General features: G+C 41.5%; 1 protein-coding gene across 2 annotated transcripts in view; it reads left to right on the top strand.

Annotated features, from left to right (window-relative positions):
* Window positions 1–16,306, top strand: part of SLC7A6 (solute carrier family 7 member 6) — a 97,389-nt gene that overhangs the window by 44,052 nt on the left and 37,031 nt on the right. For both annotated transcript variants that reach the window (XM_053700502.1, XM_053700508.1), the window contains exons 5-6: window positions 234–357; window positions 1,404–1,507. In XM_053700502.1, the coding sequence (XP_053556477.1) occupies window positions 234–357; window positions 1,404–1,507 (228 nt within the window). The remainder of the gene's footprint in view (window positions 1–233; window positions 358–1,403; window positions 1,508–16,306) is intronic.

Genomic DNA, 16,306 nt, shown 5'->3' with positions numbered 1-16,306 from the left:
GAAACACAATCAAGTCTAATCAAGTCTAAGTCTAATCTTCTCTTATTAGATTATGATGATGTTTTTGGCCATGCCCTATTTCGGTTTAAAGAAACACTGCTCTTTTCTTCATACTCATTATTCTTTCTTTTTTTTATGTATCTGCACATGCTTAGTAAAATGTATAAAGTATATGAAACATGTCTACATTTTATCTACTTCACATTTTAAGACTACACTTTTTCTGCTTAAAGGAACCTGCCTTTGGCCATTGGTATTTCCATGCCTGTTGTAACCGTCATCTATATCCTGACCAACGTGGCTTACTACACAGTGCTGGACTTCAATGCTGTTGTCAGCAGTGATGCTGTGGCAGTGGTAAGTTTTTCAGTTTGATACAGACACCTACCTGTGATGTACTAAGGCCAGTTACATGTCCATACTAGGGCATTAAGTCAGATATATATATATAAGAGATAGTGAAGAAAAAAGTGCTCTTATTTTACTTTTAAATGTCACAATCCACATTGAATAATGGAGGAGGAAATGTGTAATTATTTGGTATATTTTAGAACTTGTTGTTATAAGGAATGAGTTTGACATTTTAGTTAAATTAGCAGTGGACGAAGTATGAGCTGCTCGTACCCTTTATTTAAATAATCCCTGATTTATTTTCCATGTAGCGTGAACACTCTGCTGAGAAGAAGCACACAGGTACAAACCCCATGCCATAATGAGCTTGCACTCTAATGTTACTTGCAACTGGCACTAAACCATAAACTCCCACTTCAGAGGGCAGAAGCGCATCATTAAATGTCTTGCAACACATTCTGTTCGCTTTATAATTTAAAGGGATCATTTATGTAAAAATCTGGGCATTCTCCCCTCATCCACTCCTAGGGCCTGCAGAATACATTTACAGAGAACATAGTTTCAGGAGATGGCTAATTTATGTTTTGGGCTAAGAACTGTAATTTGGTAGACAAAGATGGCTACCTGTTTGATGATAAGAAATTACATTTTACCTATTGCTCTGAGGCTTCAATGCACTACGGGCTTACACAGTTTGTATATCCTAAATACTGTATATCTTAAAATAATTTGAGCAGCAGTTTCTAACACAGCTATTGTCTCTTAATTAAGAAATAGCTGCTTGTCTCTAACCACACAGTTTCCTATCAATACATTAAGCAAAGCAATTTTCAGATGCTTTTCTTAATCCCTCTTCAATTTTTTCTTATATCTTCTGAAGACCTTTAATTCTCATAATTATGATTTTCCTTGCACTATCCTCTTTTTTTTCTTCTCTGCTCCTGACTTTCAACTTCACAAATAGTGAGGTCTTTCTGTTTTGTACACTCCACACTCAAATGTTCTCTCTCCATAACAACTTCCATTGTAACCCTGCTTTGGTCTTTTCTCAGACATTTGCTGACATGGTCTATGGAATATTCAGCTGGACCATTCCAGTGGCTGTGGCTTTGTCTTGCTTTGGTGGTCTCAACTCCTCCATCCTCGCTGCCTCCAGGTAAATGGTCCATCTTATGAAGTACATTAAGAATTTACAGTTCCTTGTAGATCTCTGCATTAGAAGGATTTTACTATCCTTGTTCTTGTCTTGGTGCTCAGAGTAATATATTTCAGGATCAGAGTTTCATGTAGCAGCAGAGAGAGTTTCTTTCCCCTACACCCATGTGTGCACATCCACTGAAGCACCTATTCTTCTACTGGGGTTTTTTATGCAACTAATCTTTTTGTCTCTGTGTCTCGTTCCTCACACTTGCTGTGGCTATCTCGAAAAATTTCTGTCTCCTCTTTTCATTACAATATCTTCCTACCCTGGATTGCTCTTTCTTGAAATAATTTTCTCCATATTTGCTATTACTGTCTGACTTTTCCCCAGCAGACTCTTTTCTTGCTCTTGTATGTCTCTGCACCCAGTTGCACTTGGTATTTCTCCTTCCTTGCCCCTGACAGTCTTGTTCCTTCCTTGACCCTGGCTTGCTATCTCCTCAACTTTTTATTGGCTTTCTACTTTGTTTCTTGATCGTCATTTCTTGATATTTCATCTACTTTGCAGTCTTGATTCTTCTTTATAGCTCAGCTTTACCCTTATTGTGTCTGTTCTTCACCATATCTGTCTCTCTTCTCTCCTTTTTTGTATTCTATCATCATGTCATGCATAGATGTATAACTATAATTTTTGTTGCCAACATCCCTAGACTTTTTCTCTCTATAATACACTTATGTACTCTTTTGTTGACTGAGTCCTCTGTAGACATGGAGGAATGTTTCATCACATTGGGCGAAAATGTCTGCTTCTTTCTCTTTATATAAACCACAAGAGTGTAGTTTGGACTCAAGGGAGATTTATTGCCAAAAAAATCACATGTGCATAACAAAATGCACTTAATAAATAGCATTCAGGTAGATTACAAGTTATGCGCTTTAGAGGGTATTTAACGAACGCAACAAAAGTTGCGTTATTTCACCCTCCATAGCGCTGCCATTACAAGTTTTGAAACAGCCGCCTTGTGCCTGCGATATGGTTGCGTTGAGCTCCATGCCTCACAAAATACAAGCGCTGTTTTGACATGTTCATGCTAGCCAATAGGATGAGAGCTTCTAAAATTCTATTGGCTGTTCAAATCAGACAATAGAATTTCAGTAGCTCTCATCATATTGGCTGATTTGAACAGCCAATAGGATTTCAGTAGCTCTCATCCTATTGGCTGATTTGAATTTCCAAAATCAAATCAGCCAATAGGAATGCAAGGAACGCCATTTTTAAAAGGCTCCCTTGCATTGAAGATTCAGTATACAATGGCGACCGTATGAAGAGGATGCTCCGCACCGAATGTCTTCAGAATGGACCCACTCCAGGATGAAGATAGAAGACGCCGCCGGGATGAAGATAGAAGATGCCGCCTGGATGAAGATAGAAGACGCCGCCTGGATGGATAAAGACCTCGCCACCTGGATAAAGTCTTCTCACCGACTGGATGTCCGGACTTCAGAAACTGTAAGTGGATCTTCAGGGGTTAGTGTTAGGATTTTTCAAACTTTTTTGGGTGAGGTTTTTTTTAAGTTTAGGGTTTGGGCTTTTCTTAAAAGAACTAAATGCCCTTTTAAGGGCAATGCCCATACAAATGCCCTTTTCAAGGCAATGGGTAGCTTAGGTTTTTGTTAGAGTTAGGTTTTTTTATTTTGGGGGGTTGGTTGAGTGGTCCCCCCTTTTAAGGGCTATTGGTAGTTTATTGTAGGCTTTTTCTCCTGTTAACTGTAGTCAGTCCACGGGTCATCCATTACTTATGGGATATTAACTCCTCCCTAACAGGAAGTGCAAGAGGATCACCCAAGCAGAGCTGCTATATAGCTCCTCCCCTCTACGTCATACCCAGTCATTCTCTTGCACCTAACTAATAGATAGGATGTGTGAGAGGACTGTGGTTGTTAAACTTAGTTTTTATTTCTTCAATCAAAAGTTTGTTATTTTAAACGGCACCGGAGTGTGTTGTTTTTTCTCAGGCAGCATTAGAAGAAGAATCTACCTGAGTTTGTGTATGATCTTAGCGGACGTAACTAAGATCCATTTGCTGTTCTCTGCCATTCTGAGGAGCGAGGTAACTTCAGAACAGGGGACAGCGGGCAGGTTCACCTGCAAGGAGGTATGTTGCAGTATATTATTTTCTAAGGAATGGAATTGACTGAGAAAATACTGCTAATACCGATGTAATGTAAGTACAGCCTTAAATGCAGTAGTAGCAACTGGTATCAGGCTGATATGTATGTATGTTTACACTTAAGTATTTCTGGGGAATGGCACTTCACTGGGAAAATACTGTATACATATAACTTTTAGCCTAATCTGCAGTGTGAGCGGCTAGCAGCAGGCTTTTTAATAACATTTCATAATTTATATTTTAAACGTTTACTGGCATGTTAATCGTTTATTTATCGGAGGTACTTGGTGAATTTTTTTTTTTTTTTCGCGTTATTTTCCACATGGCTGTCGTTTGTTTTGAATTAAATCAGTTTACTGAGCTTCCCTCACTGTTGTATTATGAGTGGGAGGGGCCTATTTTGGCGCTTTTATTGCGCAGTAGAAAATCAGTCACAGTCTGCCTTTTTCTCCCTGCATGATCCAGGACGTCTCTACAGAGCTCAGGGGTCTCCAAAACTAGTTTTGAGGGAGGTAATCACTCACAGCAGACCTGTGAGACTGTGCTTTGACTGTGATAAAAACGCTTATATTTTCAATTGTTATCCGTTTTTTGGTATTAAGGGGTTAATCATCCATTGCTAGTGGGTGCAATCCTTTGCTAACTTAATGCATTTACTGTGAAAATTTGGTTTCTATAACTAATCCGGTTCATTGTTATTTCAACTGTGACAGTTTTTGTGTGCTTCTTAAAGGCACAGTAACGTTTTTTATATTGCTTGTAAATTTATTTGAAAAGTATTTTCCAAGCTTGCTAGGCTAATTGCTAGTTTGTTTAAACATGTCTGACACAGAGGAATCTCTTTGTGCAATATGTTCAAAGGCCAATGTGGAGCCCAATAGAAATTTGTGTACTAATTGCATTGATGCTACTTTAAATAAAAGCCAATCTGTACATGTCAAGAAAATTTCACCAGACAACGAGGGGAAAGTTATGCCGACTAACTCTCCTCACGTGTCAGTACCTGCATCTCCCGCTCAGGAGGTGCGTGATATTGCGACGCCAAGTACATCAGGGCGGCCATTACAAATCACTTTACAAGACATGGCTAATGTTATGACTGAAGTTTTATCTAAATTGCCAGAACTTAGAGGTAAACGCGACCACTCTGGGGTGAGAACAGAGTACGCTGATAATGTTAGAGCCATGTCTGATACTGCGTCACAATTGGCAGAACATGAAGACGGAGAGCTTCATTCTGTGGGTGACGGATCTGATCCAAATAAACTGGACTCAGACATTTCAAATTTTAAATTTAAGCTTGAGAACCTCCGTGTATTATTAGGGGAGGTATTAGCGGCTCTGAATGATTGTAACACGGTTGCAATCCCAGAGAAATTATGTAGGCTGGATAGATACTATGCGGTACCGGCGTGTACTGACGTTTTTCCTATACCTAAGAGGCTTACAGAGATTATTACCAAGGAGTGGGATAGGCCCGGTGTGCCCTTTTCCCCCCCTCCTATATTTAGAAAAATGTTTCCAATAGACGCCACCACACTGGACTTATGGCAGACGGTCCCTAAGGTGGAAGGAGCAGTTTCTACTCTGGCTAAGCGTACCACTATCCCGGTGGAGGATAGCTGTGCCTTTTCAGATCCAATGGATAAAAAGTTAGAGGGTTACCTTAAGAAAATGTTTACTCAACAAGGTTTTATATTACAACCCCTCGCATGCATTGCGCCTGTCACGGCTGCGGCGTCATTCTGGTTTGAGTCTCTAGAAGAGACCATTAGCTCAGTTCCATTGGATGAAATTATAGACAAGCTTAGAGTCCTTAAGCTAGCTAATTCATTTATTTCTGATGCCGTAGTACATTTAACTAAGCTTACGGCTAAGAATTCCGGATTCGCCATTCAGGCGCGCAGAGCGCTGTGGATAAAATCCTGGTCAGCCGATGTGACTTCTAAATCTAAATTGCTTAACATACCTTTCAAAGGGCAGACATTATTTGGGCCCGGTTTGAAAGAAATTATCGCTGACATTACTGGAGGTAAGGGCCATGCCCTGCCTCAAGACAGAGCCAAACCAAGGGCTAGACAGTCTAATTTTCGTGCCTTTCGTAACTTCAAGGCAGGAGCAGCATCAACTTCCTCCGCTCCAAAACAGGAAGGAACTGTTGCTCGTTACAGACAGGGCTGGAAACCTAACCAGACCTGGAACAAGGGCAAGCAGGCCAGAAAACCTGCTGCTGCCCCTAAGACAGCATGAAGTGAGGGCCCCCAATCCGGAAACGGATCTAGTAGGGGGCAGACTTTCTCTCTTCGCCCAGGCTTGGGCAAGAGATGTCCAGGATCCCTGGGCGTTAGAGATCATATCTCAGGGATATCTTCTGGACTTCAAAGCTTCTCCTCCAAAAGGGAGATTTCATCTTTCAAGGTTGTCAGCAAACCAGACAAAGAAAGAGGCGTTTCTACGCTGTGTACAAGATCTTTTGCTAATGGGAGTGATCCACCCGGTTCCGCGGTCGGAACACGGACAAGGGTTTTACTCAAATCTGTTTGTGGTTCCCAAGAAAGAAGGAACCTTCAGACCAATCTTGGATTTAAAGATCCTAAACAAATTCCTAAGAGTTCCATCGTTCAAAATGGAAACTATTCGGACAATCTTACCCATGATCCAAAAGGGTCAGTACATGACCACAGTGGATCTAAAGGATGCGTACCTTCACATACCGATTCACAAGGATCATTACCGGTACCTAAGGTTTGCCTTCCTAGACAGACATTACCAGTTTGTAGCTCTTCTCTTCGGGTTGGCTACTGCTCCAAGAATCTTCACAAAGGTTCTGGGTTCTCTCCTGGCGGTACTAAGACCGCGAGGAATATCGGTAGCTCCGTACCTAGACGACATTCTGATACAAGCGTCAAGTTTCCAAGCTGCCAAGTATCATACAGAGTTAGTACTGGCATTTCTAAGGTCACATGGGTGGAAGGTGAACATAGAAAAGAGTTCTCTATTGCCACTCACAAGAGTTCCTTTCTTAGGGACTCTTATAGATTCGGTAGAAATGAAAATTTACCTGACAGAGGACAGGTTAACAAAACTCATAAATGCTTGCCGTGTCCTTCATTCCATTCCACACCCGTCAGTGGCTCAATGCATGGAGGTAATCGGTTTAATGGTAGCGGCAATGGACATAGTTCCCTTTGCACGCCTGCATCTCAGACCACTGCAATTGTGCATGCTAAGTCAGTGGAATGGGGATTACTCAGATTTGTCCCCTATGCTGAATCTGGATCAAGAGACCAGAAATTCTCTTCTATGGTGGCTCTCTCGGCCACATCTGTCCAAGGGGATGCCCTTCAGCAGACCAGATTGGACGATTGTAACAACAGACGCCAGCCTGCTAGGTTGGGGCGCTGTCTGGAATTCCCTGAAGACTCAGGGATCATGGACTCAGGAGGAGAGTCTCCTTCCCATAAACATTCTGGAATTAAGAGCAGTTTTCAATGCCCTTCTAGCTTGGCCTCAGCTAGCAACTCTGAGGTTCATCAGGTTTCAGTCGGACAACATCACGACTGTGGCTTACATCAACCATCAAGGAGGGACAAGGAGTTCCCTAGCGATGATGGAAGTCTCAAAGATAATTCTCTGGGCAGAGTCTCACCTATCAGCGATCCACATCCCAGGCGTGGAGAACTGGGAGGCGGATTTCCTAAGTCGCCAGACTTTTCATCCGGGGGAGTGGGAACTTCATCCGGAGGTCTTTGCCCAAATACTTCGGCGTTGGGGCAAACCAGATATGGATCTCATGGCGTCTCGCCAGAACGCCAAGCTTCCTTGTTACGGGTCCAGGTCCAGAGACCCGGGAGCGGTCCTGATAGATGCTCTGACAGCACCTTGGACCTTCAAGATGGCTTATGTGTTTCCACCCTTCCCGATGCTTCCTCGATTGATTGCCAGGATCAAACAGGAGAAAGCATCAGTGATTCTAATAGCGCCTGCGTGGCCACGCAGGACCTGGTATGCAGATCTAGTGGACATGTCATCCTGTCCACCTTGGTCTCTGCCTCTGAGACAGGACCTTCTAATTCAGGGTCCTTTCAAACATCAAAATCTAATTTCTCTGAAGCTGACTGCATGGAGATTGAACGCTTGATTTTATCAAAGCGTGGACTTTCGGACTCAGTAATTGATACCTTAATACAGGCTAGGAAACCTGTTACCAGGAAAATTTACCATAAAATATGGCGTAAATATTTACACTGGTGCGAATCCAAGAGTTACTCATGGAGTAAGGTTAGGATTCCTAGGATATTGTCTTTTCTACAAGAAGGTTTAGAAAAGGGTTTATCTGCAAGTTCTTTAAAGGGACAGATCTCAGCTCTGTCCATCCTTTTACACAAACGTCTGTCAGAAGTTCCAGACGTTCAGGCTTTTTGTCAGGCTTTGGCCAGGATTAAGCCTGTGTTTAAGACTGTTGCTCCACCGTGGAGCTTAAACTTAGTTCTTAACGTTTTACAGGGTGTTCCGTTTGAACCCCTTCATTCCATTGATATCAAGCTGTTATCTTGGAAAGTTCTGTTTTTAATGGCTATTTCCTCGGCTCGAAGAGTCTCTGAGTTATCGGCCTTACATTGTGATTCTCCTTATCTGATTTTTCATTCAGACAAGGTAGTTCTGCGTACTAAACCTGGGTTCTTACCTAAGGTAGTCACTAACAAGAATATCAATCAAGAGATTGTTGTTCCATCATTGTGCCCTAACCCTTCTTCAAAGAAGGAACGACTTCTGCACAATCTAGACGTAGTCCGTGCCCTGAAATTTTATTTACAGGCAACTAAAGATTTTCGCCAAACTTCTTCCCTGTTTGTCGTTTATTCTGGACAGAGGAGAGGTCAAAAAGCATCTGCTACCTCTCTCTCTTTCTGGCTTCGTAGCATAATACGTTTAGCCTATGAGACTGCTGGACAGCAGCCTCCTGAAAGAATTACAGCTCATTCTACGAGAGCTGTGGCTTCCACGTCGGCCTTTAAGAATGAGGCCTCTGTTGAACAGATTTGCAAGGCTGCAACTTGGTCTTCTCTTCATACTTTTTCCAAATTTTACAAATTTGACACTTTTGCTTCTTCTGAGGCTGTTTTTGGGAGAAAGGTTCTTCAGGCAGTGGTTCCTTCCGTGTAAAGATCCTGCCTGTCCCTCCCGTCATCCGTGTACTTTTAGCTTTGGTATTGGTATCCCATAAGTAATGGATGACCCGTGGACTGACTACACTTAACAGGAGAAAACATAATTTATGCTTACCTGATAAATTCCTTTCTCCTGTAGTGTAGTCAGTCCACGGCCCGCCCTGTTTTTTATGGCAGGTCTAAAATTTAAATTAAACTCCAGTCACCACTGCACCCTATAGTTTCTCCTTTCTCGTTTGGTTTTGGTCGAATGACTGGGTATGACGTAGAGGGGAGGAGCTATATAGCAGCTCTGCTTGGGTGATCCTCTTGCACTTCCTGTTAGGGAGGAGTTAATATCCCATAAGTAATGGATGACCCGTGGACTGACTACACTACAGGAGAAAGGAATTTATCAGGTAAGCATAAATTATGTTTTTTATTTTGTGTGGGCTTTTTTATTTTTATAGGGCTATTAGATTAGGTGTGATTCTTTTTTATTTTTGATAATTTAGTTTGTTATTTTTCGTAATTTAGTGTTTGTTATTTTTTGTAATTTAGTATTTTTTATTTTTGTAATTAGATACATTCGGCTAGATTACAAGTCTTGCGTTATGAGTAAAAAAGCAGCGTTAAGCCTCATAACGCTGCTTTTTTACTACCGCTGGTATTATGAGTCTTGGAGATTTAGGGGCACCACACAATTTTTGGGCCTTACCGCAAATCAAATTACGCAAAAAAAAATTCTAAGTAAATAGAAAATGTATTAAAAAATCACAAGCATATGATGGTATCCTATCTAAACTAGAGCAAAAGAAGTTAAAATCAATAAACATTCAACATACTAAAACAAAGGTCATTATTCTACAGCAATATGAGCAATCAATACCAAATGTAGGACCTACAACACCCAACTGCACTAAACTATAAATAAGCATTGTCTAGGCCAGACATTCTCAAACATGGCCCTCCACATTTCCCATGATGCTCAGCCAGTATATCAGCTGGCTGAGCATCATGGGAAATGTGGTTCCAAAACCTCTGGAGGGCCAAGTTTAAAGGATGTCTAGTCTAGGCAGATGTACAGTATGTAATCTTAAACATCTTAGACCAGTGTATACATAAGTACAAAAGGGCATTATTATTATTTAGGATGGCAACACTCAGCTGCACAGTGACCCCTCCAAAGACCTACGAAGGGCTTTGTCTAAGGCAGGTAAACGTGGGATCTATGCAGTACCAAGTAATGTACACACAAACAGTTAACCATATAATATAAACAGTGAATATGGATCAAAATTCCATGAAATCAATAAATCTCTCATTAATATGCAATTTAGTGCATCATATTCAATCACCGTTGTGTCTCATTATAATGTAAACAGACCATCCATGTCAATCATTGTCTCAGATGTTCCACTGATTGCTTTATATGTTCAGAAAGAATGTCAATACTCACAGTTGCATATGTGCTTTTTTACACACTGTCCATATCAACACTATCCCCAACATCTGCCATTTAGTGACACCACTCTATCTTGCACTTAGCTTTATGTCAAGTCAGCGTTCCAAATTTGCCAGACACACAGCACCTTCGTTATGTGTCACGTGGCCACTGTCCACCAATAGGCAACACGTCTTTCATACTCTGTGCATATCACATTCGGTCTTCATCAGGGCTAATGCTTACACATGTTTTTCCTTCTTTTAGGCCCATATTTTGGCCGAACCCCCTGAGTTGTGAACTTACACATTAAAGACACATAGCTATAAAAAATGCAACACAATTTTGTTACAAAATTACTTCTAAATTGTCATAGTTAATTTAATCACTTCCAGATAAACAAAACAATCTTTAAATAGGAAAGCCTTCAATTTAAAGGAAACATGTAAACTCTTATTTTCTCATTCAATCTATATATCTATCTACTTTCCTTTTGCAGCAGACATTTACCTTGGTCCCCTCCACATCTATTTGTAATTCCTAAGTCAATTCCAATAAATTTTAAACTATCTGTTTTTTGGTCATGATATTTTTTTAAGTGTCTTGCAACACTACTACTAGCCATTCTGCCTTTAATTATATCATCTCGATGCTCACCGATCCTTACTTTTAACACACACATGTTTCCTATGTAAAAAATAGGGCACAGATAATTTAATAGGTAGATTACTCCTTCAATTTCACAGTTAATGAAGAAACTAATGTCATAAGCTCTGCCACTAACTGTAATTTTTTTAATCTGATCCATAAAATCACATACTACACATTTTCCACAGATGAAACTTCCTTTTATTTTAAAATTGGAAAGCCAATTTGATTGTGGAATGGTAGCTACAAATTTACTTTTCATCAATGTATCCTTCAGATTATCCTTCTAGCTGTCATTAATGGAACAGGACTCACCATTCAAGCTACATTTTCATCTAATTTTAACAGCCATCAGTGTCTCATTAAAATCTCTCTTAATAGAAGTCCAATGGCAATTATATTTCTCCAACATAGGTGTGTCCGGTCCACGGCGTCATCCTTACTTGTGGGATATTCTCTTCCCCAACAGGAAATGGCAAAGAGCCCAGCAAAGCTGGTCACATGATCCCTCCTAGGCTCCGCCTTCCCCAGTCATTCTCTTTGCCGTTGTACAGGCAACATCTCCACGGAGATGGCTTAGAGTTTTTTAGTGTTTAACTGTAGTTTTTATTATTCAATCAAGAGTTTGTTATTTTAAAATAGTGCTGGTATGTACTATTTACTCTGAAACAGAAAAGAGATGAAGATTTCTGTTTGTAAGAGGAAAATGATTTTAGCAACCGTTACTAAAATCGATGGCTGTTCCACACAGGACTGTTGAGAGGAATTAACTTCAGTTGGGGGAACAGTGAGCAGACTTTTGCTGCTTGAGGTATGACACATTCTAACAAGACGATGTAATGCTGGAAGCTGTCATTTTCCCTATGGGATCCGGTAAGCCATTTTATTACAGACAGTAAATAAGGGCTTCACAAGGGCTTTTTAAGACTGTAGACATTTTCTGGGCTAAATCGATTTATATATAAACATATTTTATACTCCATAGCCTTGAGGAATTATTTTAATCTTGGGAATTTTGTAAAATAACCGGCAGGCACTGTATTGGACACCTTATTCTCTAGGGGCTTTCCCTAATCATAGGCAGAGTCTCATTTTCGCGCCTGTATTGCGCACTTGTTTTTGAGAAGCATGACATGCAGATGCATGTGTGAGGAGCTCTGATACATAGAAAAGACTTTCTGAAGGCGTCATTTGGTATCGTATTCCCCTTTGGGCTTGGTTGGGTCTCAGCAAAGCAGATACCAGGGACTGTAAAGGGTAAGGGTTAAAGCTTCCAAATTTGGTGTGCAATACTTTTAAGGCTTTAAGACACTGTGGTGAAATTTTGGTGAATTTTGAACAATTCCTTCATACTTTTTCGCAATTGCAGTAATAAAGTGTGTTCAGTTTAAAATTTAAAGTGACAGTAACGGTTTTATTTTAAAACGTTTTTTTGTACTTTGTTATCAAGTTTATGCCTGTTTAACATGTCTGAACTGCCAGATAGACTGTGTTCTGAATGTGGGGAAGCCAAGGTCCCTTCTCATTTAAATAGATGTGTTTTATGTGACACAAAATTTAGAGAAAATGATGCCCAAGATGATTCCTCAAGTGAGGGGAGTAAGCATGGTACTGCATCATCCCCTCCTTCGTCTACACCAGTCTTGCCCACACAAGAGGCCCCTAGTACATCTAGCGCGCCAATACTCCTTACTATGCAACAATTAACGGCTGTAATGGATAATTCTATCAAAAACATTTTAGCCAAAATACCCACTTATCAGCGAAAGCGCGACTGCTCTGTTTTAGAAAATACTGAAGAGCATGAGGACGCTGATGATATTGTTTCTGAAGGGCCCCTACACCAGTCTGAGGGGGCCAGGGAGGTTTTGTCTGAGGGAGAAATTTCAGATTCAGGGAAAATTTCTCAACAAGCTGAACCTGATGTGATTACATTTAAATTTAAGTTGGAACATCTCCGCGCTCTGCTTAAGGAGGTGTTATCCACTCTGGATGATTGTGAGAATTTGGTCATCCCAGAGAAACTATGTAAAATGGACAAGTTCCTAGAGGTCCCGGGGCCCCCCGAAGCTTTTCCTATACCCAAGCGGGTGGCGGACATTGTAAATAAAGAATGGGAAAGGCCCGGTATACCTTTCGTCCCTCCCCCCACATTTAAAAAATTGTTTCCTATGGTCGACCCCAGAAAGGACTTATGGCAGACAGTCCCCAAGGTCGAGGGGGCGGTTTCTACTCTAAACAAACGCACCACTATACCCATAGAAGATAGTTGTGCTTTCAAAGATCCTATGGATAAAAAATTAGAAGGTTTGCTTAAAAAGATGTTTGTTCAGCAAGGTTACCTTCTACAACCAATTTCATGCATTGTCCCTGTCACTACAGCCGCGTGTTTCTGGTTCGATGAGCTAGAAAAGGCGATCACTAGTAATTCTCCTTCTTATGAGGAGATTATGGACAGAATCCGTGCTCTCAAATTGGCTAATTCTTTCACCCTAGACGCCACTTTGCAATTGGCTAGGTTAGCGGCGAAAAATTCTGGGTTTGCTATTGTGGCGCGCAGAGCGCTTTGGTTAAAATCTTGGTCAGCGGATGCGTCTTCCAAGAACAAATTGCTTAACATTCCTTTCAAGGGGAAACGCTGTTTGGCCCTGACTTGAAAGAGATTATCTCTGATATCACTGGGGGCAAGGGCCACGCCCTTCCTCAGGATAGGTCTTTCAAGGCCAAAAATAAACCTAATTTTCGTCCCTTTCGTAGAAACGGACCAGCCCCAAGTGCTACGTCCTCTAAGCAAGAGGGTAATACTTCTCAAGCCAAGCCAGCCTGGAGACCAATGCAAGGCTGGAACAAGGGAAAGCAGGCCAAGAAACCTGCCACTGCTACCAAGACAGCATGAGATGTTGGCCCCCGATCCGGGACCGGATCTGGTGGGGGGCAGACTCTCTCTCTTCGCTCAGGCTTGGGCAAGAGATGTTCTGGATCCTTGGGCGCTAGAAATAGTCTCCCAAGGTTATCTTCTGGAATTCAAAGGGCTTCCCCCAAGGGGGAGGTTCCACAGGTCTCAATTGTCTTCAGACCACATAAAAAAACAGGCATTCTTACATTGTGTAGAAGACCTGTTAAAAATGGGAGTGATTCATCCTGTTCCATTAGGAGAACAAGGGATGGGGTTCTACTCCAATCTGTTCGTAGTTCCCAAAAAAGAGGGAACGTTCAGACCAATCTTAGATCTCAAGATCCTAAACAAGTTTCTCAAGGTTCCATCGTTCAAAATGGAAACCATTCGAACAATTCTTCCTTCCATCCAGGAAGGTCAATTCATGACCACGGTGGATTTAAAGGATGCGTATCTACATATTCCTATCCACAAGGAACATCATCGGTTATCTAAAATTAAAAATTATGAATGGCGTAATTGCAATACTAAATAAAAAAACATAGTCTTATTTATGCAATCTGAACATACACACACACTAGTAATATAACAGATTAGATGTATAATATAATCTTCCAATGTATCGAATGTAAGTATGCAAGTATGAGTGTTTTAACATAAATGTATCCTTGTATATAACCCTTTGCTGTACTGATCTACAAAAAAGCAAAATGCTGCTACAAAGTATTAAAGCCGTTTTGAATGACAGATTTCTCTACCAATGACATTCACTACCAGGGCGGCCAAATTCTTATAAATCAGCACAGCCACTGACGTGACGTCAGCACCCGGAAGAAGCTCCATGCTGCTGTATTGAAAGGAGTGAAACGAGCTTTAAGACTCGTCGGTTTGCAGCACTTTGTCAGAGGACCCTTTGCCTGACTGTGGTCTACCCCTTGTCTCATCTGGATATTTCTGTGTCTCAGGAGCTACAATTCAGGGTAGAGCAACCGCGTGAAAAAGACAGGTACTCCAATGAACTGTTATCTATTTGCACTTTACACATGCCTGTGAAAAAGACGCGGCGAGGGTAAGCTCCCCTTGACTCCTGATGACCTCACGCTACTATGTACATTTAGACATGAAGGGGTAAGACTGTATCCACTTGGTCTGTGCATCTTTAAGGACATGCACTATACTGCGGATTACAATTATATATCACCTATACATGCAAAGTGACGAACATTTGCCTATTTTTGTATACTGGTGCACCAGTCCCTTGCACGGCCCATCTGACATTTTTATGCATCTACTATATCCCTGTATGTATGTGATTGTATGTTTGGATGTATGCACTTATTTAATGTAACTTTATTAAATTTATTTGTATTTCAAGAATTCGCCTTAGTCTTTTACTCATTATATACAGCTGTGCTCTCTTTTGCCTAGACTTTTAGTTACCTGTATTTTAGGTTTCTACTCTCTTATTTACGTTGTTAGATATTCACTTTTCTAGGATGCACCTGTATCTTTTATTTGACTAATTAAGAGTGCTACTCACCCTGTTTTTCTTGTGTCGAACATCATCGGTTCCTAAGGTTCGCATTCCTGGACAAGCATTACCAGTTCGTGGCACTTCCGTTCGGATTAGCCACTGCTCCAAGGATTTTCACAAAGGTACTAGGGTCCCTTCTAGCGGTGCTAAGACCAAGGGGCATTGCAGTAGTACCTTACTTGGACGACATTCTGATTCAAGCGTCGTCCCTTCCTCTAGCAAAGGCTCACACGGACATTGTCCTGGCCTTTCTCAGATCTCACGGATGGAAAGTGAACGTAGAAAAGAGTTCTCTATCTCCGTCAACGAGGGTTCCCTTCTTGGGAACAATAATAGACTCCTTAGAAATGAGGATTTTTCTGACAGAGGCCAGAAAAACAAAACTTCTAAACTCTTGTCAAATACTTCATTCCGTTCCTCTTCCTTCCATAGCGCAGTGCATGGAAGTAATAGGTTTGATGGTAGCGGCAATGGACATAGTTCCTTTTGCGCGCATTCATCTAAGACCATTACAACTGTGCATGCTCAGTCAGTGGAATGGGGACTATACAGACTTGTCTCCGACGATACAAGTAAATCAGAGGACCAGAGATTCACTCCGTTGGTGGCTGTCCCTGGACAACCTGTCACAGGGGATGAGCTTCCGCAGACCAGAGTGGGTCATTGTCACGACCGACGCCAGTCTGATGGGCTGGGGCGCGGTCTGGGGACCCCTGAAAGCTCAGGGTCTTTGGTCTCGGGAAGAATCTCTTCTACCGATAAATATTCTGGAACTGAGAGCGATACTCAATGCTCTCAAGGCTTGGCCTCAGCTAGCAAAGGCCAAGTTCATACGGTTTCAATCAGACAACATGACGACTGTTGCGTACATCAACCATCAGGGGGGAACAAGGAGTTCCCTGGCGATGGAAGAAGTGACCAAAATCATTCAATGGGCGGAGACTCACTCCTGCCACTTGTCTGCAATCCACA

Source organism: Bombina bombina, chromosome 1 (genome assembly GCF_027579735.1).
Source record: "Bombina bombina isolate aBomBom1 chromosome 1, aBomBom1.pri, whole genome shotgun sequence".
Lineage (NCBI taxonomy): Eukaryota > Metazoa > Chordata > Amphibia > Anura > Bombinatoridae > Bombina > Bombina bombina.
The sequence above is the reverse complement of the archived record's forward strand: the minus strand, read 5'-3'. Positions and strand labels throughout refer to the sequence as shown.